The sequence below is a fragment of the Pygocentrus nattereri genome, chromosome 15 (genome assembly GCF_015220715.1).
Source record: "Pygocentrus nattereri isolate fPygNat1 chromosome 15, fPygNat1.pri, whole genome shotgun sequence".
Lineage (NCBI taxonomy): Eukaryota > Metazoa > Chordata > Actinopteri > Characiformes > Serrasalmidae > Pygocentrus > Pygocentrus nattereri.
Window position 1 is genome coordinate 29,558,525 of NC_051225.1, and position 24,789 is coordinate 29,583,313.

General features: G+C 40.0%; 1 protein-coding gene across 2 annotated transcripts; it reads left to right on the forward strand.

Annotated features, from left to right (window-relative positions):
• Positions 1-1,470: 1,470 nt before the first annotated feature.
• onecut3a (one cut homeobox 3a) lies at positions 1,471-23,382 on the forward strand. Of its 2 annotated transcripts, none has more exons than XM_017716793.2 (2): positions 1,471-2,512; positions 22,844-23,382. In XM_017716793.2, the coding sequence occupies exons 1-2, from the start codon at positions 1,471-1,473 to the stop codon at positions 23,140-23,142; spliced, it is 1,341 nt and encodes a 446-aa protein (XP_017572282.1). In that variant the 3' UTR covers positions 23,143-23,382. The 2 variants fall into 2 exon arrangements, with proteins under 2 accessions (XP_017572282.1, XP_037401478.1); XM_037545581.1 differs by lacking the exon at positions 22,844-23,382 and adding an exon at positions 7,971-8,229.
• The last annotated feature ends 1,407 nt before the right edge of the window (positions 23,383-24,789 follow it).

Below are 24,789 nucleotides of genomic sequence, written 5' to 3' on the forward strand. Positions count from 1 at the left end.
TTATAACAGACCCCAATAATGAATACACACTAACAACATGCCCCAATCATTCATAAACACTTATAACAGACCCCTATTATGAATGCACACCAATAACACATCCCAGTCATTTATAAACATTCATAAAAAAACTCTAATGATGAATACACACCAATAACATATCTCAGTAATTGGTAGACACTTATAACAAACCCCAATAAAGAATATGCACCAATTACATGCCCCAATCATTCATAAACAAATATAACAGACTCCAATAAAGAATACGCACCAATAATACGCCCCAGTGATCCATAAACACTTATAACATGCCCCAATAATGAATACCACAGTCATTTGTAAACAGCCATAATACAAACAAATCATTGCTGCACAATGTACACTGTAAAAATGCAAAAGGCAAAAAATCATAGCTACTGTAAAAACATGTACAAAGTAAAAGAGGCATTTCATCCTAAAATTATAAGAGAATAGTCAGAATTTCTCCTAAATTACTTTACAGTTTTTTTACTCATTTTCCCCACTAGCTGGGACGCCATTGCACAATCCCACTGGGCCTTTTCTCCCTTACAGCTCTCAGTTACGGATGACTGTGGCATCAAATAGATGATCTCCTAATGGTTATCCCCTAAAGTTTTCTGTGTTGATTTATACATTGTACAAGTAGCTTTGAAGTGCCCCAATAATCCAAACACACAATTAATGAACTGCACTGATGTAGCACTACAGATAACAATAAACACCAATAATTTATACAAACCTCAGTGTCACACTATAATCCACTCCAATAATAATAATAAAAATAATAACAACAACAACAACAACAATAATAATAATAATAATAATAACAGGTAAAATCTTTGTTTCTGTTCTATTGAGAAAAATCAGAGAAAAATCCAAATCCGTCCAAATTGTTCGTGAGTGTGTCTGACTGAATGTGAGCATTTCCTCCTCTAATATAACAATCATCGCTAAAGCTCCTGTCAGCACGGGCAGACGGCGATGGTGACGTCACAGGCTCCCCCAGTCTGAGCAAAACGTCGCTAACAACGGCGCTCGCTCGCGCTTCCGTGCAGCTTCACACACATACACATACACACACGCACGCACGCGCTCGCGTCTTCATATCGCGCGCGATCCAGACCGGGCCCCATTTTCGCCGCGCAGCCCGCAGCGAGCAGCAGTATCGCGTTTAGACTGAGCGTTTCACGGAGCGCGAGCGGCGGCGGCGGCGGGACCGGAGAGCCGCTCTAGCGCGCGCGAGCCCCTGGCCAGACCTGCTAACAATAAAAAAAAGATGCTGGACCGCGCGGAGTGGAGAGGTTTGGGATCGATGGCGCGGCTTTGAGATCGTTGAAAATTTATTGGAAAGGAAGCGAGTGAAAGGAGAGAGAGAGAGAGAGAGAGAGAGAGAGAGAGAGAGAGAGAGAGAGGTAGAAGAAATATTAGGGGTGTCTTTCCATTCCCATCATGGAGCTCACCATGGAGAACATTGGGAACTTGCACGCCGTTTCGCACGCGCATCCACCGGGCGACCTGATGAGCTCCCCTCACGCGCGAGCGCCGCCTTCGCACCGGAGCTTATCGCACGGGCGCTCGGCCATGGTGTCCGGCATGGCGTCGCTGCTGGACGGCGCGGGGGAGTACCGCGCGGAGCCTTCGTTGCACGCGGCCATGAGCGTGCCGTGCGACTCGAGCATGAGCCTGAGCGGCACGTACACGACCCTCACGCCGCTGCAGCACCTGCCCCCCATTTCTACAGTGTCGGAGAAGTTCCCCCACCACCCGCACCACCAGCACCAGCACCACCAGCCGCACCACCCGCACGCGCACCAGCGCTTCTCGGCCGGCAACGTGAGCGGCAGCTTCACGCTCATGCGTGACGATCGCGCGCTGGCCAGCGTGGGCGACCTGTACGGCCACTACACCAAGGACGTGACCACCGTGGGGCCGTCGCTTTCGCCGCTGCCCAGCAGCCTCGGGGCCCTGCACGGCGCGACGCAGCAGCCGCTGGCCGCGTACGGAGACAAGCTGCTCTCTTCTGGGAGCTTCGAGGCGCACGCAGCCATGCTGGGCCGCGGAGACGAGCACATGGCGCGCGGCGGCCTGGGGGCACACGGGCCCGGGCTCGCGTCCGCGCTCAACGGCGTCCACCATCACCATCACGGTCACCACCACCACCACCACCACCACCCGCATCACGGCCACCACTCGCACTCCCACGGCAACGACAGGCACGCGCCTGGAGGCGGAGGAGGGAGCGGAGGTCAAGCGGAGGAGATCGACACCAAGGAGGTGGCGCAGCGGATAACGGCCGAGCTGAAGAGGTACAGCATCCCGCAGGCCATCTTCGCGCAGAGGATCCTGTCCCGCTCGCAGGGGACCCTCTCCGACCTGCTGCGGAACCCCAAGCCGTGGAGTAAACTCAAGTCCGGCAGGGAGACGTTCAGGAGGATGTGGAAGTGGCTGCAGGAGCCCGAGTTCCAGCGCATGTCCGCCCTCAGGCTCGCAGGTGCGTAAAAGCAGATGCTCCGAAAAAAGGGTCACCCAGTGGGTGTCTCAGATTGAGTTCCGGCTCTGTGTGTAGTAGGCGTGGGGTCAGCTATCCTGGACCATCAGGTAATAGGGGACACCTAAAGAAAGTCTTCCATATGATTCAGCTGATACTTATTAGTGCAATGTTTATTATCGAGCAAAATACAGTAAATCATACTCATTACATTACATTACAAACACCGCTCATTAAATTCAAAGAACAGTTTGTGAGAAAAGTATAGAGGAATGTTTTTTGTCTTTTAAGATGTTTCTTATTATCTTCCACAATGACTCATAAGCCTCCCTCTAAACATCTGAATCCATCCTAGAAACAGACACTGTGAAACTTTCTAGTGCTAAACTTTCTAAGTGAACTCAATATCAGACTCCAGACAGTCAAAGTCTGTTTAATCTACACAAATACAAGAGCTTCCATGTAAAGGAGGCCTATTATAACCACACACAAGCCCCCCAGATTGGGTGCATTCAGGTATTCTAGGTCTCGATAGAAGTACTTCAAGAAACTCATTACACCCTCAGTAAAAAAGATAAACTGTCACTGGGGCAGTGTCCCTCTAGTCCCTGGGGTGGTACAGTCACGGAGACACCTCAGTACCTTAAGTCAGGGAACATAATTGTACCATAATGCAGTGAATTTATATTTTCTAGGTTGTATTGACTCCACACGTCTGGTCTCCAGGCCTTTATTGCATTGTTCTGTTTTAAAGCTTTAGTTTATGAAAAGATACAAATACATACTTTTCACCTGAAAAAAACTAAGGATCAAAATTGGACCTTAAAACCACTGTTTTCCCTTTGAGGGAACATTTACATTGTTTGTAGCTTGATAAACGAAAAATGTATCTACACAACATCTTTATTTCTAACAGTGTACAGTTTCAGGTGAAGCTTACAAGTATTTCTGAACAAGCAATAGACCGCAAATAGGTTGTGAATAGACTGGATAAACTGTAGAATCATTTTAATAAAAGGTTGGCTTTGCAATTGACTTTCTATAGACATGTCCCGTATTAACTGGAGGCCCATTATAAGCACTCTAGACCACCATGTGGGGACTCAGTAGTCTTTAGGACGTCTGGATGTAGATGAAATACAGGGGCACTGGAATGTCCCCTAATGTCAGAGTGCAGCTCCACATGTAGGGACGAAATTAACCCCCAACGAAAAATAATCGAAGTTACTTTCATTCAAGTAGTGCGTTTATTGCGTTCAATACGGGCCAGTTTTGCCAGAGAAGTGTGTAGAGTCCCGTCATGCTTTTGTTGACTTTAGGTGGTTTGTAAATGAGTTAGCTGCTCTCAGGTCACTGACATGACGTGCCGCGTCTAGTTTGTTTACATGTGACGTCACCGCGTTTCCCACAGGGTTAAATGGCCCAGTACTCCTCTTTATTTCCGAATCATCCCATGCTTTATTCTTTTTTAGCCCACCCCCAAAACAGACGGAGCAGATTTTGGATCATTGGGATTTTGCGAAAAATGTGGAAGAAAAATAAAAGGGTAGAAGGATAGAAGCTGAGGTGTGGACATTAGTGTTGGTGGCACAACTGAAACATCTGTAATATGCATTTTTCTTTCGGAAGGGATTTTAATATTCTAGGCTACAAAAAGGGAATTAAATAAGAGATCAACAGAAATCAGTATTTGGATTTCTGTAGCTCGTCCTGGATGTCAGCATAGCGAACACTGCCTACAATAAATCCATTGCTTTGCACATTTTATCTCATTATATATATATATATATATATATATATATATATATATATATATATATATATATTAAAACTTTAGCTCCAGAATGACTGTCAGTGCTGCTCTTCTCTGATTGATGATATAGTTCTAGTATAATTGTGTAATCGCTCGTTGGAGCGTTATATTTCTGTGGGTGTGTCCAAACTCCATAGCCTCCATGTTTCAAAGCATGCATACCATATGTTTTAATCATAGCCTGTTTTATAATCATTATCTAAGGCTACAGTCCACTGCTTTTGACGGCTCGCTGTTTAGTTAGTCCACCAATTTGGTCCCCAACATAGCCTCCTTATCCTGATGGCCATCGAAATCCTCGCTAAAAGAGAATCAATGCAATAAAAGCGCGGAGCTATTGGCCACATTCTGGCCATTTCAATGCCTCTGATATATTTACGTACGAGCTGTAGGTGAAGAGTGGAGACTGTCTCACCCGCTCGGGGTCTCTCTGATACGAGCTGGCACGGAGACGAGCGTGTGGTGTCGTATTTCAGTGTAAGCCTCAGTTAAGCGGCGTACAGAGGCATATTTTAGCTCCACTCAATGCCTCGCTTAATGAAATGTAAATTGTTCCTTTTGCACATTTAAGGGCGTTCTGGTAAATAAAGATTTAAGCACTATTAAGCACTATTAAATGGTCCCCTTAAGTGCCATTGCTGTTAAAGCTAATTGTCCGTCTAGATTTTGTAACACTTCATTAAAATCAGGAGGCTTTGCTAGAGGAGGTTCAGCCTCTGAAGATAAGGCTGTAAGACTCCTGCCTTCTTAGAGTCACAGAGGCTGCTTTAAGTCAGAGCTCCATGAAGGGAACATCAGGAATATTATTAGTGTTTTTACTGCTCGGTTATAATTGGCAATAGGAAGAGTTCCATTGGTAAATAATGTGCTTATAAAATCCGCGTATTTGCATTCAGCTGTAGTTGTTCTATACAGTCTGTATTTGGTTATTCGTGTGAGTGTGTGTGTGTGTGTGTGTGTGTTTCAGACTGAGGCCTGCTACTCGCTCGGCCACGTCAATCAATACATTTAAATTACTATTGCAAATTCATCACAGTCACAAAAATCAATGTCGTGGTTTTGCCTGGTTAATGCAAAAATAGAAGCGAGTGGGAGACCAGGTACAATTGTTCCACGAAAAGCACGAGAGCTAGGTTTAATAATAATAATAATAATAATAATAATAATAATAATAGGCACTTTTGTGCTTGGACCCCTAATAATACATTTGTAAGGGGAAATTCCTCCACTTTTTTCTTCACAAATAAACTAAAATCTTTCAGAGTGGTCTGGTGTGAAATGCTCCGTTGAAATCGGTCCACAGTAGTGGTGATGGGAGTAGTTTTAAGAGAAGGTTTTAGCTTATATGTTTAAACCCATTCCTAGTGGAGAGGTATAGGCCTATGCCAGGCGCGAAGCTGTTGTTAGTTGTTAGTTGTCAACAAAATGGCAATATTTGCATTGACATCATCGCCACTTTGGGTCGACAGGTTTCTCTGCGGACATCACATCACATCAGATCACGCTGACAATCTTAAGAACTTTGAAAATTCGGTGGAGTTCCCCTTAAATGTATTGTATCACACTTTAGAAAAAAATCGTACCGCGAGCTAAAAGTCGCGCTAAACTGCTTAATTGTGACGCAATCAGAAAGGATCGCGTGTAGACCAGTTAACAGGCGGTATGGGGAAACACTGACGCGGTTTAAAAGAGAAACGAGACTGACGCAAAGCAGACCGCTAAAGCAGGAAGGGGCGCAGATGGGAGAGACATTTAAAGATTGCATTAAGTATGAAAAACAATTCGGATCAGCAGAATTTCACACTCCATCTCAATGTATTTGGTCGGGTCAATAGAGCGATCGATAGAGATAGCCAGTGCATCTATCAATTATTCCAGTTCAGCACTCTCTCCCGCTGGAGGGGGGGAGGGGGGGTCTAGCTCTGGATATGGACTTTTTAGATTAAGGGGAAAATCATTGATTGTATTGTGTGCCTTCTGCGTTCCCTCATGTAATCAAATATCTGTGGCGAAAAATGGAGGTGTGGTTTTAAATTTGCCCTATGAGAATTATGCAGAGTGCGGAGCCTAAACAAGGACGATCAAACTGAGCGAATACAAACGAACTAAAGTAGAGCGGAGAAATTTCTACACAGTCTAAAAAGCTGGACAGAATCATCATCATCACCATCATCACCATCACCATCACCATCATCATCATCACCATCACCATCACCATCTGCCGAAAGTTCTCCTCCGGAGCCCCGACCTGGCGGGCTCAGGCTGATTTAGGAGACAGGTTTAGGCAGGAGCAGCAGCGCTGATCGATACCCGCCTCAATAATTGATAGACAGTGAGAGATGGATGGCCAGGCTGCAGATATGGACGCGCCGGCCCTGATGAGGAGCGCGCGCTACAGTCATGCAGGGACCGCTACTCTTTGTAAAAGTGGGGGAATATGAATATGAACTGGTTTGGCATAAACCGCAGCTCTTTCTTTTCACTGTGCGCTTTAAAAAGCTCCGGGCTGTTTCTCTCTGAGAAGTCAGCCCAGATTCGCGGATGTGCTAATGTTTAATATTTAATATATAATAATATGTCATATAGGATGTATGTTTTGGCTGGTGAAATATGGAAGCCCCTTCAATCAGCTAGAGAAGAAATGATCGCCTTTTCTCAACAGCATGACAAGTTTTAAACGTGATATCTCGGCATAATGAATTATTGAATTTAAATATTGAAATAAAAACTTACTATGTTGAAATGTTGACATCATGTAGTAATAATAACTTACTGTCTCATTATAATGACTAGCTAATTTAAAATGCCATGTCGAAATGACATCACATAATAATGGAATTTATTAGAAAAGACTTACTATGTCAAAATAATGACTTAACATTTCGAAATAAAGCCTTACGATGCCAAAATAATTACTTGCTATGTCGAAATGAAATGATTTTTAAATTAATTACTATTTAGAAAAATGACTTTGTCAAAATAATGACATACTATGTCGAAATAATGACTTGCTGTTTCCAGATAATGACTTGCTATGTCGAAATGATGGCATCATATTTAAAAATACAAAGCATTACTTAGCATTTCGAAATAACGAATTACTATGTCAAAAACGATGACCTTAAATTTCAATAAAATAAGTAATTGTTGCGAGATAATAAGTCATCATTCTGACATAATAAGACAGGAATTTGCGAATCGTCATTATTTCGAGGTACTACGTCACCATTTGCCGTTACGCCGACAGAAATAGAGAAGGGATAAAAAAATGAGGACTCTCCCGAATGGGCTTAGTGATGATTTACTCATTTCAATAAACCCCGATAGATTTTCAACAATGTACATTTAAAGACCTCTACGGTGAATATTACTACAGCCAGATGTGTGAAACGACAGATGTGTGTTGACAGTGGATCTTGGGGTGTTGGTGTGTCGCATTATTTCTAAAGGGGATGATTTCTTCAGTAAAATCAGCTGGTGGTTTAGAGAAAGCCCCCCTGCATGGCTGTATTCAGCACCACCAGGGGACTGTGTGTGTAGGCCACATAAACATACTCCCACCATACACCATGCCTACATTGTTAGGGTGGGCTATATTTAACCAGCACTGAATTTGTATTGATTTCCATTCCTCTTCTCCCCTTTCAGTAACCAAAGCTGACCCGAAGAGGCGAGCACCCCCTTCTTCCCCAATGCTGCACCACACGTTGACTGTGTGAGCTTTATATGTTATAATTTAACAGAGAGAGAGAGAGAGAGAGAGAGAGAACAAAAGCGCCATACATAAGGCCTAAATTCATTCGTGTGCATGGCCGAAGGCTGGCTCACGGGCATACATCTGCACTCTTTCGCCTATTTGAATCCACAGGGGATCGCGTAATGGTAAATGCAACCCAAAGGTCCAGCAATGTTGCTTGTACAATGGCTAAAAAACACGGCCTATTCTAGCTCTGATTCCTGATCAATCCCCGCGCGCCATGCGCCGTTCGTCCGCCAAAACGGATCGATGCCGGAGAGGGTGACCTTTAAATCAAATCATAAAGCGAGCAGCGGACCAGAAGGCGCGCATCAAAGAGTTAAACTGCACTGCGTCATCACGTGGGGAGGTTTAATAGTTTTACCCGAGCTGAATTCTGAGACACCCCCCCCCCCAACCCCCGCCCCACACAGCTTCAAACATGCTTACATTTATTTCAAAAATTCTAAGAGCTTAATTATTGACATGTAAGCAAAGCCATTCAGAGTGGCCTGATGTGAAGTTCCTCTGTTTGGAGAAACTTACAGGCTGAACTCTTTACTGTGGTGGTGATGGGAACCAGAAGTCTAAAGCATTGAATGCCTAGAAGCACTGGTGCAAAATCAGTGGTGGTATTTTCCCTGTTTTGATCATTCCCGGGGCTTTGTCAAAAAAGTGCATAGCTAAGTTGAAGAAAAGCGGTCCGAAATCAGTTTTATATCGCTGTCAACAGGGTTGAGCCGAAAACCTTTAAGAAGTACTGATGGCTGGATAATGAATGCACGTCATCCTAAATTTACTCAATAATGTATACAGTTACAGTACATACATATTAACAAATTCAGACACATCTAGATTACATTTACAATACATCTTGGAAAGGCTAATTGGATTTTTTTATTCCCGCCATTCCTCGCTGTTACTGGTAAAATTCACTTTTCATTAAAATGAATTTCTGAAAATTCCTAACTTTTTTTCTCTCTCATCACTTGCTTCAGTCCACTACTGTTGCCATAATCCCCTGACCAGGGGTCCAGTACAACACAAATGCTTAACATACCACTCGCAAATATCCCCACTACTGAGGAGAGTATTAGTCATCATTGTTGTAAGAGCTCAGTAACACTGAGATGAATAACTGATCATCATGTTGGTTTATCAGTCTACTCAGGCTTTAGTATGAACCTCAGTTTTTGTAAAGAAGCTGTTAATCCTCTTTAAGTTTGTCTAACAAGCATGCTGGCTACATACCCTGCACTGATTCTAAAACAGTTAATAAACACGCACAGTGGTGACAGTGTTTCTTTAAAGATGATATAGTTTTTTTTTTATTTAGTGAGTAAGTATTCTGAAAGTATTCCCTAAACATGAAATAAGTAACTTTTCTAAATATTGCCTTTACTAAATGTAACTTGGACTGAATACTGATGCTTAATTCCTATGTTCGGAATGCGTATCCCCAATACTTGTATTCTGTTACGTCCCAACCACGGCTGTCAAACACAGTTTAAACTATAAATAAATCCCAAACAGATTGCAGTTTCATTGCCTTATGTACAATAATTACAAACAGAAAGAAAGCACTAAAATGCCCTGGAATCGTTCTCAACACCTCTGTGTACAAACAGGTAATAATAGTCTTTCCTTTTTCTTCTTCGTTATCATATTTATCAGTACTGGGAGTATTTTGCTGAAATATTCATAAGAGCATGCAGATCAGACTAAGGATTTTAGTGACACAGTGAAAAAAATTCAATAATAATAGGCAACAAAACTGGATCTCTACCCTGGATGTTCAATATTAGTATTATTCAATGTTAATAGTATTATTTGTTGTTGTGTTTTGTTGTGACCGACATAAAGCATGGGACATCAGTATGATAAATGTTTTGTAGTCACTTTTTTTTTGTCAGACCAAATTTGCACCCCTGCCTATCACAGAAAGCTATTACATGAAAAGGTTATGAACACACTGTCTGAGACACTTCTTTACAAGCTTTTTGTCTACAGCACCTTCAATCAAGTAACAGAAGGTAACAGAGAAGTACTTGCAGGGTTTTGTAAGACAAAATAATCCCAATTTATCATTATCAGCTAAACATTACTCAAACTGCATTGCTCAGAAGATACGTGTAGGTTCTCTGGTCATTTTGGATAGTAAATAAAATGACTATATCTGTGTTGTAGACATTGTGACCCCTGGTTCCTATCACCACCACTGTAAATAAATCAGTAAGTCAGTACGTTTCTGTGCAATGAACCATTTCACATCAAACCACCCTGAATGACTGTTTACATATCAACAACTGAATTATGCAGAAATTTTGAAAAAAGTGCTAGAATTCTCCTTTAAGTCTGGCTGAATGGCTCTCTTTGTAAATCTTGTATGGTCAATAAAGGCAAAGCCACCAACCTGCATGTGCAGGTTCTGACTCATCTTAAATCGAGCGAGGCTGTTTAGTCAGGCTGTAGCTCAGTCTGTGTGCTTGTGCTTGCGAGGCATAAAGACAGAGAGCATGAAAGAGCTGGCGGTGATGTCTTTGGTTCAGGTATATGGAGCTTGAGCTGACGGTGTATGAACATCTTTTTGGCATGAACTTATTTAGCTTATTTAGAGGATATTACAGTTAAGTGAGTCATTCTGAAACCTCAACCTGGTCATCACTGCAGTTTGTATGTTGTCCTATAAACCACTGAGCCTTATAAATGAGTCAAATCTAATGACAGTGTTCCATCCACTCTTTAAAAAGATGGCTCGTCATGGGTTCTTTAGTAAAGAGAATGCTTCTACATAGAACCATAAACACTCAAGAAACCCCTCACATGATTAAAGGGTAGTTTGCATTGTGAAAGGGCTCTTCAGATTGATGGAGAGAAGGCTGTAGATGGTTCTATATGGAACCTTTTAAAAATGGGTCTGTATTACACCAAAAGGGTTCTTCTATTGTTACAAGCTTGTGTTGCAACAATAGCAGAACCCCTTTTGGTGTTATATAGAATCATTTTCAAAAAGGTTCTGTCTAGAACCATATACAGCACATTTTCCATCATGATGCAAAGTATCCTTTAATCATGCAAAGGGTTCATTGAGTGTTCATGGTTCTATATACAACCATTTTCTTTATTCAAGAACTCCTGAAAAACCCATTAGAGTGTATATAGCACAAACATTGGTTCTTCTGTTGTTATAAACTTGACATCATAACAACAGAAAAACACTTTTTGGTGCAATATAGAACTCTTCTGTAATGGTTCTATATAGACCTCATGGCTCTATTTAGGACCATAAGCTTTACAAACAAACTGTTGAAGACCCATCTTTTTACAGAGCATATGTAGTTGTAATACTGTGATACTGTAGCACGATTTGGCTAGTTTATAACACTCACTGGCTTAAAATACAGCAAAAAACTGCAGTCATGACCAGGATGGGATTCCAAAATCACAAATATGGTTTTCCCTGTACTGTGTGTGGACAGTGTAAGGCTAAAATACCCTTAATTTACATTAAGATTTTATTGCCATTTGCTGTTGACATATTGATTCTCAGTGATAACCAGGCGTGATGTTACAATGATATGACAATTTATTAACAGTACAGTATAATCAACTGGGAAGTAGGCCTAGAGATTCAGTTTATGGTGTACTGAGCTGCTTATGTAAAGCTTTCAGGACTGGCCAATACCTTTGCTTTTTCCTTGCCTCTTGTTTTTTTTTCAGCTGACTCTACAAAAGTAAGCTAGCTCTGTCAAAGGATTGACCTTTGGATGATTAGAACTCCTCTGATAACAGTGGCCACTGTCCAATAAATCAAAACAAGAGAAAAGATAAAAATTAGTCTGTTGAGTCATTAACAGATTGTGAGATAAACAGTTGAAGAAAATGTTGGCTGTTACAGCAGAAAGCTGTAAAAAACCAAGGCTCTGTCAAAATGTAGTTGGGCTAGGGTTTTTGTCCATGTGCCCTTTTCTCAGTAAGGGTTCTTGACAGCTACACATCCTTTCAGACCCATAGCGTTGAGTTGTCTTCTCACAGTGGAAGAATGGGCAGATTTTTTCAGATCTGAAGCAAGAGCAGAGCTTGATTTTCTCCTCTCTCTCAAAGATAAATGCTTGCAGTACTGCTTAACTGATGGTGGCGGTTTTGTTGGTCAACCAGGTCTTACACAGTTGGTCTTTCTGTATCTTTTTATCATTGAGCTGTGAGCTTTGTGCAAGTAGATTATCTTATATCTAATCTCCTCAGAAATATCTTCTGAAAAATGCATAACTTGTATGTGGTTGTTTTGACTGGAAATGAAATAAACAAAGGGTGGTCTCTCTGACTTTTGCACAAAACTGCGCGTATTGGGAGTAAAGGGATGTGTAGTCTGTTGCATGTTGAATTTCACTGGTAGTCAAATTGGCATATACATGAACCCAGATCTTTCACGCCTGATGTCCTAGTCTGAATAAATAGTATGGCAGCTGCAAAAATCAGAGATAACCCACCGATATCATCTGACCTGTGTTATGAGTCCTGTGGTTCCTCAATCCTCAAACTTGAATCTCTTATGAAGATTTGTGAAGAACACCATATCATCCTTCTAGATATAGCCCTCATCTTTTTCAGCATGTGGTCTGTAAAACCACATGTTGCCATAGTCATATGTAAGCACAATGATCACAGTAGCCAGTGAGAAATTCTAGTTGTTCTCAACACAGTAGTACATTTGAATGAAAAGAGTAAACTTTAACACAAACGCTGAATACAGAAAAGAACAGATGGCATTCAACACAAATAAATACACAGACCTACTCTTTTTGGTGGTACCAGGACTACAAGAACACTATACTAGAGGATGGGATGTTGTCACCCATTACATTATGATTTAAAGCATTGGTGTGGGGTTGCATGGCAGGCATCCTCCACATCTGATGAATAAGGTCTGCAGCAGCGTCTTTCTTTTAGCAATCCACTTTGAAATCCGTAATATGTGATACTTGCACTCTGAGTTTGAGAAAGGCCAGATTGAGTTGTCTATGATTCACAAAGCAGTGCACTCTTCCTTTGCCACCCAGTTAGTCTTTCTTACTGGACAAAACGCATGGCACTAGGTGATCCTGCTGTCAGTGGGTGAATGTGATAAGCTCCACTTTTCCTGTTATTTTATCACATCATTTTGATTTAAATAAGCCTCATGTTTGTCGTATTTAAACTCTGTAAGAAGTGTTATAACACTGATTTTTGGTTGGAAACAAACTGTGAATATGGGCCATAGCCTCAGTGACATATAGGAATGCTAGCCATTCTGCTATGCTAGGACTCTTAACTGAAGGCATCACTGTACATTGCTATGTACCTTGTTATATATGTTAAAGCAACACTATGTAGGTTTTGGGGATTTAGAGACCCCTCTGGTGGTAATTGCACACAATGTGTGGATGAACATCTTGTTATGTTGGTTGAGCTTCAGACCCCCACAAGCAGATGAATCAGATTTTTGAGAGTGCGTTGAAAGAGTATTCAAATGCAACTCAGTTGTAAGGGATGTGTCTTCCAAGGCTGTAAGTGTATTATCTATTATTGCTATTATGTCTTCATCAGTATAATGTTAATTTTGCATTTGAGGCCGAAATATTGAGTCTTCTTTTTGAGTCTGTTCATGTGATGTTAGTATGTAAAGACTTTTGACGTGGCCCCAAAAACTCCCACCAAATCCGTTGCAGTTCCTCTGACTTTTATAAGATTATTTCAGCCTTTATAGAGCACATTTTAGTGTTTTTTTCTTCTCCACACTCAGTAGCATTCCTTCATTAACAAAAAATATTACATAGTGCAGCTTTAATGTCTTCAGAATAAACTTGGAATGGCTTTTACAAGCTTCAAATATTTGTGTTGAATCTAAATATGCCATAATGTGTTCATGTAAATAGCTGTTAGATTATTATCAGATATTAGCTTCATCATAGAGATGTTTTTCTTTATTGTGTGTGTACTGCGATTTGACATTTATGGCCTAGAGTGAAATCCTGGCTCTTGTAGTCCTGGTTTGCCACTGCATAGCTCATAATGTTATTTCAGATTTAGTCCGGGTTTCATCACGGCCACTGAACCCTTACTATGTCTGCTTTCTCAAGGGGCTGATTAGACTTCTATTAGACAAATTAGACTACACTCATGACCACGAGTCCTAAACGTTTGTCATCAAAGCTACTTTAGCTTGCAGGACATGCTTATTGCCTCCTGCTATATCAAGCGCAATCAGTATTTTTGCGCATCAGTGATACAGATATAGATATAGATACAATCTTGTGTAAACACTACAACCTAAACAAGGAGTATTCTTCAGAATCCCAAGACAACCTTGGAAATCACTACTGTCACTAAAACTATGATCCACTGAATACTCAGAACAATTAGTACGAAATATAACAAACGCATTAATTTAATTAGGCCAGCAAAGTTAAAAAAAGGCTGAAAGTGTGGTACAACATTACACAATCAGTGCATAAGAAGACACAGATATGACATTATTAGTGGTGCATAATGATGTAGCAAGAGATATTAATAAAAGCTTGGTAAGTACAATTAGCTGCTATGAAATCTGTAAGTATGAATGCTTTTATACCTCCTACTCAAATAAACTGGGGAAAACAGGTTATGCCTAATATCACATATGGGCTTTGTTGTGGGAACAATCCCTATAGAGCTGTTCAGTCATGGCCAATGACCTTTTGTGTCACATTCATAGTTCCCAAGGCGTTGCAGTAAAGGATGCTTGTCATGTAGGTTAAAGAAGCATTTGGAATGCATTTAATACCTAATTTCTCAGCACAAAGGCAAACTAGAGGAATTGAAATGACTAGAATTAATATATTTATACCTCATCAATTAGCATCATGCAAACTGCATGGCCAAAGAGTAACACTCTTGCTCCAAATAACAGTGTCAGACAGTGTCAGAAACCACATGGGCAAATCTCAAATAGACTTGCTTATGGGGTTTCTGACACTGTTATTTGTATTAATGTGCAAAAGTAGCCTAAATTTTAGCTGAACTGTAAGATGACAAAGCAGCCTATGTAACACTTTGGTGTTTAAGCTATTGTAACCCCTGCTTCCTATGACCACCATTATAATGAAATCTGAGCAGACAACCTTTTTTGACATTATCTATGTGTAATTTGCCAAATTAGTGGAATTCTCTTTTAACCAAATCTGTGAAAAAACGTACATGTAACATAAATATGGATTTTTCCTAATGTGTCTCCAATAACTTGACCAGTTCCAAGTGAATAGAATGTAACTACACAATAAGAAATGCGACGTGGGCGTAAAACACTGGGTGACTTGTTAGAGAGCTTTAATTACAATGACAGAGTGTAGACAGATTGAAGTTATCATACAGCAGTAGATTAAATGAAGACATGTGAAACATATATTTTTAAGATGATGAAGGAGTCGATGTAACACATTGGCCGGACAGAATGTTCTTGGTGTGAAAACTAAGACAAAGGTTAACGAGTGGCTTTGATAAATAGTGTTATTGACTAATACCACCTATTAACATGATTAATTCTTCCTTTAAAAACAAAACTAGGATATTCTCTGTTTAGAAATGAATCTAATGTATCTGACTATATCAAACAAAACCTAATTTATCAATTCTGTGTACCCAAATTCACAAAGGAAAATCAATTTAACAATAAATCATTGCATTGATTTTAAAACAACAACGTGGAGTGTCAAATTAAATCAACATAAAGCCAGTAGAGCCAATAGAAAGTAATCCTCCCAATTGCGAGTGTATTAGGTACATAATATTCTCTCCTAATTATATTAAAATGTAATAAGTGGAGTAATTAGTGTCAGAGAGTATAGAATGGCATTCAGTATAGTCACAAACCTCGGTTTTCTGTATTGACTCTCATAGCCTTTAGGAAATAGCTGTAGCCTTATAGTCAGTATCTTATAGCTAGAAAATTGGGGCCAAGAGAGCCAAAAGAATAGACATTCCTAGTTTCATCCACTATGCAAAAGCCTGAACACCCTGGGTCAAATGACATGTTTTGCTGATTTTCTAAGTGAAAGTAATTTAACACATCCTCTACAAGGAATGCACTTAAATGTGGCATTTTTTTTTTTTTGAAAAAATTTGAGTGCACAGGTTCTGTGTATTTGCTGGGTTTAGCATATAAAGTATGCCATAACTTTTGCACAGGCCACATTTTCTGTTTAATTTTTTCCCCATTATGTTAAATTCAGCAAATAAACAGTAATTGTGCATTAAAGCGTGCAGAAGTGTGTTTTCACTTAGAAAAAAAATCAACAAAACATGTCATTTGAGCCAGAGGCACCCAAACTTTTGCCAATCATTATATGTGTTCCAGGGATAGAGTGGGTGCCACAATATCTACAGCTAGATCTGGTGTACAGAGAAAGAAAAATGTATGCATTCTTATTTTGTGTCTCTCTCATAGTAAGGCTTGCAGGGTTTGTAACATTTGACTATGATATGAAGTCACAGCTTAATTACATGGAAAGTGCACCTTTTATAACACACAGGCCTTTGGTTTATTATAACATGAGGCTTTATTTGTATGGCTATATATGTTTACTATGATCTTTTAACATCTGTTTTATTATTATCTCACACTCTATTTGTAATAGAGCTACATTAATCAAAAGAATGACTTAAAAACAAATATTAAAGGGGAATTCAGCTGATTTTTAAATTCAAATTATCTGCATAAATAAATGGCTTAGATATAAAGTAGGTGATTCATAGTGGTTTGAAACCTGTCGAGCCAGAATGGTTCACTGTAGTGATGATAGGAACCAGACAGGTTTACATAAAATAGTTATGAGTATGAGGTGTTATGACTGAGATGTTTTATGACAGTTTTGAGATTATTTAGGCCTAAAACGCAGGGTGCTATAAGGCAAAGTAGTCCCAAATCATTTTAGGTCCCCTTATTTTTCAGATTGAACACTGTTTTACCACCATCAGCAGGAAATATGTTTAAACCTAGAAGACGTGCAGGTTTACTGGTTGAGTTGATATTTTTGTTGTAGATATTGGGACTCCTTCTTCCTATCACCAATATTATAAGAAATCTGATTCAATACATTTTTCTATAAAAAACCATTTCACCTCAGACCACTCAGGATGACTGTTTTCATCTCATGACTGAAATCTGATTATATTTTCTTTAAAATGATGGAATTCACTGCATAAAAACCTGTGGCATAAACATGAACTTTTTATCTCATCTTATCCTCTGTTTATTACGATATGAATGTGATATAAATACAAAAGGCTATGAGGGCCATAGAATATATATATATATATATATATATATATATATATATATATATATATATATATATATATATATATATATATATATATATATATACACACACACACACACACACACACAACAGTAGATTAATAACCTTAAAGACAAATTCCACAATTTTTTCAAGTTTTCTGAATAATATAGTAATTAATAGTCAACAGTGTGCTTCAGAGTGGTTTGATGTAAAGTGGTTCATTGTAGCAGTGAGCCTACAGGTCTTCTGATTTCTAATATGTGATGTTGATGATGGTAAAATAGGCACAAATCTCAAAAAACAAGTTTTCTTTGGGGACTATTTTGCCTTATAATGTCCTGCATGTACCCCTCCACCATGAATGGAATAAAATAAATGGCTCAAAATACATTTTAAGCACAAAACAAACCAAAAAAAAAAATCAGAAAACTATTGTAAAGAAATGAGGCAGCATATATCTAACCACTTCAAGTAATAACAATGTGAGGGAGCTGTCAGAAGCATTAAACTCTTCAGACGTCTGGTTCCCATGACCACCGCTGTGAACAATTGTGACTCGGTAAGATTCTCTAGAACAGAGCATTTCACACCATTTTTGTTTACATTTCCACCATTTACTTATGTAGAATTATGTGAAATTCCCCTTTAAATGAAAATATATGAAGCATACATTGTTAAGATACTATGAATTTAACACCAGCTAATTTCTGTCAGTTTTCAGCCGCAGTGATCAACTATTATTTTCTTGAATGAATCTAAATATTAGAAGAAATGTCAAATTTATTAGCTCATATTCCATCTCAGCACATGAATCCATTATTTGTGGAGGTTCCTTTGTTTTCATCTGGAATTTATCCCATATGATATTAGGCTATTTGTTTTTTACTGACTCTCTCATAAAAATATTTCTTCTCTTCGTGTTTAGGTTCTTGGCCTGTACAGCTCGGTGTGCATCTCTGAAGTCTGTACTCATCGATTTTTCTCTCTTTTACTTTCTCTGGCGCGCTTGCCTCAGTAATCAGGCCTCCCTTCCCCACTGCTCGATCACTATTGATTACTAAATCCACTCGCTCACACCAGGGAATAGCAGCAGCGACACCTGCCGGCGAGAGTACGTTATAACAGCGCAGACGGGTCCTATAGCAGTGCTTCCTTATCCTGATACCTGCACAGTGTAGATATACAGTACACAGAAGTACATTATTATATCATATATATTTACATTATACGTGAATTACTTGCATATATATACTGAGGAGCCAGTTTCCTCACTTGTATCTACACTAACTGGCCACATTAGCATTTGTTGGTATATAGTGACCAACTGTAGCCAACCTGTGCAATTCCCATTCTCAGCACAGCAGTGAGACCAACTTGGTAGCGGTTATGTTGGTACTAATGTATCAGGGCTGGGTTTTAAACACTTTGTGTCAGGTGACCTTGAATAGACACATCCATTATTAAACAGAGAATATTAAATACTTATGCTTCATGCATAATTAATTACTAAATATATTAAATAATTATGTTTTATTGTATTAATAAAGTACATTTATTGAAAGAGAAAAAAGTAACTTTACATTAAATAAATAAATAAATATATATATCACTGCTGTCGGAAACAAAACCGCACATCTCCATTTATATTGTTTTTCAGTTTTTGATGTAATTTGAAAAATTTGAAAATATAAAAGACATGTTCATGTTGCCTGTGCAAAAGTTTAGTTATGTCGCATTTTTTTCCAAAATGTTAAATTCAGCAAATGAATAGAAACTGTGCTCTTAAATATGTGGAAAACGTGCCATATTTAAGTGTGTTCTCTGTAGAGGCTGTTAACCTATTTTTACTCAGAACATTTTCAAAAGGGGTGTTTTTACATACATTTATATACATATATTTTTTTAACCACATGAAGGCCTCATTGATCTGATGTGTTGAGTCAGGTGTGTTGGAGCTTAGGAAAGATTAAAATCGGCCGGCATCTTGCATGTGCAGCAGCTGTCATTTATAAACAGCATTTCTCAGCTTAATTTCTATCTGCTGCATCTGTAGCATATGGTTGATTACCACAAACTATAATTTTGACATGTTTCACTGGAGTACATAAAAACTAAACAAAATAATTAAAACCACTGACTTGGAACTCACTTACAATAGAATCCTTTAGGCGGTGGAAAGAGTAAATTCCATCAGTGGACATTTAGGCAAAACATGCATTTTGTGAAAGTCAAAGATACTTATATATTAAACTGTAAATCTATATAATTTGTTCTTTCAGAGATGAGCTTTGTTTTCTAGAAAGGAATCAATTGTACAATACAGATGCAGCAGGTAGAGATTATGTTGTAAAATGTCATTTTAATTTTTTATTTGTATTTTCATTTTTCAGCAAAATGACACTGAATGTTTGTACATGGCTGTAAACATCTTTTGAAAGCAGCGCAGGGAAAAACAAGTAATGTAATGCAAAAGTGATTACTGCAGCAGCGTTTCCAGAGATTGTAAATGTTTAAGTGGGTAGGTGGTGTATATGTGTGTGTGTAGCGGTGAAGCCAATGAGGAATATGAACATGATGGATGTGGTCCAGGAGGTTAGACGCCTGTGGTAAACTGATTTGACTGCGAGAGGTGACGTGATCAATGCACTCCAACTCACTGTAATTAGATACACGGACCCACAGTTTGGCTCCAGCCATCCACACACACACAAAGACTCGGAGCAAAAAAGCGTGGGAAACATGATAAAATCTCCTAATTATGACTTAATATGTTATAATGATGAATATTGTGTTATACTGAGAAAGTATTTCATAAGTGTAAAGAATTTAGTACCTGAGAATGGCGAGATACGAATTCATTATTATGCTGGTCCATGTCATAATAATGAAATACTGTCATACAAGCTAGTAAATCAATTATGAGAACCTTTCTAGTCATTATGAGATATTAAGTCATAATCATGAGAAAATAAAAAATATATGAAAATGTATGGAAGTCCATTACACCTGCAAAAAAGTAAAGCTTTTTAATAAGTCATAATAACAAATGACACCCTACTATCTATAATTATGAACTCTTCTGACTTAGTATCACATAATAATACATAAGTATTAACATACATGAAACTTACTGAAGCCTTTTTCTACTACTTGAAAAAATGCACCTATTTACCTTAAAATCTCATAATTATAAAATCTCATGAGCTACAATCTCACAGTTATGACTTAATATCTCCCAATAACAATGCTATCAATGTGTGAATTTCATAGTTAGTCACAGCTGAGAGATACTAACTCCATCCATCCATCCATTTTCTAAGCCGCTTCTCCCTCAGGGTCGCGGGGGGATGCTGGAGCCTAACCCAGCAGTCTTCGGGCGGAAGGCAGATACTAACTCATTTATGCAAAACTAAGTCATCCAGTTAGAATTATAATTGTCATTATGAGTCATAAAGTTTCTTATAATTATGACCAACTATCTCCTAATTATGAACTCATGTTTCATTATGGCTTAGTACCGCATGATGTGTTAGCATTTCACAATTATAACTTAACTCACATTTTTGACTTAAGTGGTGGAAACAGGCTTCTGTAGGATTTCTGTACAAATCCTTTCTAACCTTTCTAACCTTAGATCTGCAGTGATTGATTAACAAAGCAGCTTAGTCTTTGAGGACGCTCATTACGGAGAGACAAATTGATGCACTAAATACTCGTGTACACACTGTAATGAACATATGATAAATATAGTCGTTCTGACAGACTGAAATACCCTACAAGAAGTGTTGAGGTGATACGACTTTTGTATTATTGCACCATAAAAGAAGAAATTGCTTGTTGCACAGATGAAACTTGAATGATAGCAGTGCTGTGCCTGTGGCAGAGTGTCAGGAAACCATGAAGGCATAATGGATAGGCACAATAGGAGGCATAATAGTTGATTAATCAAGTAGAAGCTGACAGATTAATCGAATAATGGAAATAACTGTTAGTTGCATCCCAATTTACCTCATGCTTATAGTTACATAGGTAACTACTTACTCTTACCATGTCCTCCCCCTGTGAAGCTACAACACAGAGCCATTATATTCATACTGCAAGAGTGCATGTGGTTGCAGTGGGGTTGGAGTGGATGGGGCGAAAGGCAGTTATAAATATCCCCTCACTCGCAGTGCGTCAGATAGCCCTCCAGTGGCCTCTGTTTGAAGTCACAGACTGCATAACCTGCTGGAGGGAGATCCAGCCTTCAGTCCCCACGGACAACCCCCCACCCCATCCACACACTGAAGCAGCGCGGGTCAATATCTCCCTTATGCTTTTCTCCCTCCCTCACGCACATGCATACACACATACACATGCACACAAAAGCGCCCGCTTTTGCTGCTTTTGTACACCAGTCACTCTCTCTCCCACTGCGAGCCCAAACTGCATTAATATTGAATCAAAACAGCAGTGTCTCTAACGACCAGTCTGAAGTGCTCACCGCTGGCCAGCTCCCTGTCTGCTCTCTTTTAAAAGGGATGATTTTTGCCCTCTGGGGAGGTACAATGGATTTGTCTTAAATCACTTTTAATCCGCGGCCAAACAGCAGAGGCCAAAAAAATTCTGCTCAACGCAAGCAGCTAATCTGTGGAATTGGTGCCGAAATGAGGCATGTTGCTGTAAGGAGCGCAAACAAAGGGGCTAATGAGTTTTCTGCTGTTTTTCCTTTGTCTCCCACCACCCTCCCCTTCATACTTCCCCTCCTTTGCCCTCTGCCAACCCCTACTCCTCCCCTCTCCTCCACTCCTTCTTCATCGTGCCTACTTCTCTTAGAGCTTGATATGTTTCTCCATTGCTGAGGGGACCCAACTATTTGCTTCGGGTTTGGTCAGGTACTGACATGATTTCTTAAATATTTGTTGGGCTCAGCTCCATATTCTCCCATAGTCTCCCACTTTTAACACATTTTGGCCTTCTTTTACCCTTGCTTTAAGATTTCTCTCAACTCTATTCTCCCTCACTGACCTTATTATGTTTTTCCAGTCTAATAAATAGTAGTCAGTGACATTGTTGACACAGAGACTCACAAGACCAATGGGTTTGTGAAATTGTATGCAAGTTAAACAATGAATTGATTCAGGGGAGTGCAGTTTAATGCAATCAAAGGACTATTAACAAAGCTATAGTTAAGTTTGGACAGAATTTTTGTCAGGCTACAGTTGGTTTTGAACAGAACTCTTTAGGCTAAAGTTGAGTTTGGACAGAACTTTGTTGGGCTACAGACAGGTTTGGACAAAATTCTGCTGGGCTATAATTGGGTTTGGACAGGATTTTTGTAGTGTTACAGTCTGGGTTGGATTCAGAACTTGGTGGTCTAGTTCGAGTCAGACTTTGGCCAATTGTTCTCTGGCTATTTTCCAGTTTGGTTCCAAAATTCAGGCTAAAAGCTAAAAGCTAACTCCTCTTCTCTCTTCATCCTGCCACAGCTTGCAAACGCAAAGAGCAGGAGCAGTTAAAGGAAAGAAACTCGGTGCCCAAGAAGCAGCGGCTGGTCTTCACTGACCTGCAGCGTCGGACACTCATCGCCATCTTCAAGGAGAACAAGCGGCCCAGCAAGGAGATGCAGGTGACCATCGCACAGCAGCTGGGTCTAGAGCTCAACACAGTCAGCAACTTCTTCATGAACGCACGGCGGCGCTGTGTTGACCATTGGCACCACGACCTCCAGCACGGCCACAGCCCTGGGCAACCGGGCACATCCGCACCCACCTTCTCCAAGGCCTGAAAGGGTTGTGCTCCCCCAGGGAGCTTGGAGGCCTTGTGGTCCCGATCCCTTCAGACGCCACTCAGATTAGCGTGCCAATCAATCTCACCGCTGCCGCCAATGGCAACGTTTCACATCAATGCAATCTCTTCACTTCAACTGGACTGTTAGGAACCAGGCCAGAAATCTGGACACTCTGGCACCAGGGGACAGGCGTTGATTGGCGCCTGTGTGTTGAGGCGATTTGGAGCCTCAAGTAGCCTCCCTACTCAAGTGGTGCCCCTTTAGCTGGCCACTCTTCTGTGTTAGCTCTGATCTGTGCACCTCCATTCTCAAGTTTGTGGACAGTACGCTAAAGCTAAACATGAAAAAGGGCAGCAATATACAGCACAGAAGGCTTATTGTCTATCCACGGCTAGCCACCTCTTCCACTGTCCTTCTCCAGTACACTGTAGCCATTACCAAATGGCTGTTTCATAGCACCTCTCAGATCATACGCTATGCTAATGAAAGACGAATCGATGCAGACGCCTTGACCTCCAGTGAAGGTGAAACATAATGCACTTTCCCCAGCGAAGCTCTCACAGGTCTGCCATCTCAGTTATTTTGCACAGATGGAGATGGAGGCCTGTGGAGGGACTTTTGCTCCTGTTGTCAATGCGCCGAAACACGCCACTTGCGTCAAGGAGTTTTGCTAACATGCCTGTGTGTGTCGCGCTGGCCAAGTCTCTGTATTTATAAACCGCACATGACAACCAAGTCATATAATGCACAAAGAGCTTGCAACCATCATCCAGTATGCCCAGGACTGCAGTGCCACCTGCTGGTCATAAGGGTGCATCACTATACAAAATCCAGTTTTAGGAGAGAGGCAGCCAACCTTTCACAAAAATTCAGCAAAATTAAAATGGTTTTGTTTGTTTGCTTTTTTTAAACTCCACGAATAATGTCAAAATTAGATGATAAAGCAGCCAAATGTTTGAACAATCACACAAACAGTAGACATATTCAGTTAGAAGTCAATCACTGCTAAAGTTTGATTATTTAAAAAAAAAAATCACAAAACAGTTGAGTAAGGAGGCTTGTTACAGCCATTTCTTGTTGACAAATCAAATCTCAAGTTGCGTTTACCCTAATAATGGAGCAAGTGGTAAACTACAACATTCAAACATTACCAGAAAAAAGAGTGCCAATAATATTTGCCTTAACATGATGTTAGAAACTCCTTACTGCATTTACAAAACATCAGCTAGCTCTACCCCTGCAATTGGCAGTATATGCCAAAGAAGTCAGCAATCAACAAGATAAGAATACTTTTTTCACAAAATAACCATAGTTTGCAGAATCAATCATGAAAACTCCAGTACAACTATAGCTACAAAAGACTGTACCAGTCCAGCTTTATTTCTCTACCTCTCTCCCCATATTGTCAAAATCCGATCCTCACCCCCATCCTTACCCAATCCGTCCCCATCTCTTCAACTTTGTAATATTGATGCGGGTAATTGGTACCATAGACATAACGTTTCTATTTCTTCTTACTATTGTGACCTGTTGTGCATATGTAAGGCACCTTGTTGACACATTTGACAATGTCAAGACGAAAAGACTTTGTGAAGGAATATGGAGAACTTCACAGACTGTGTTACAATGCGAACTTCTGCACCT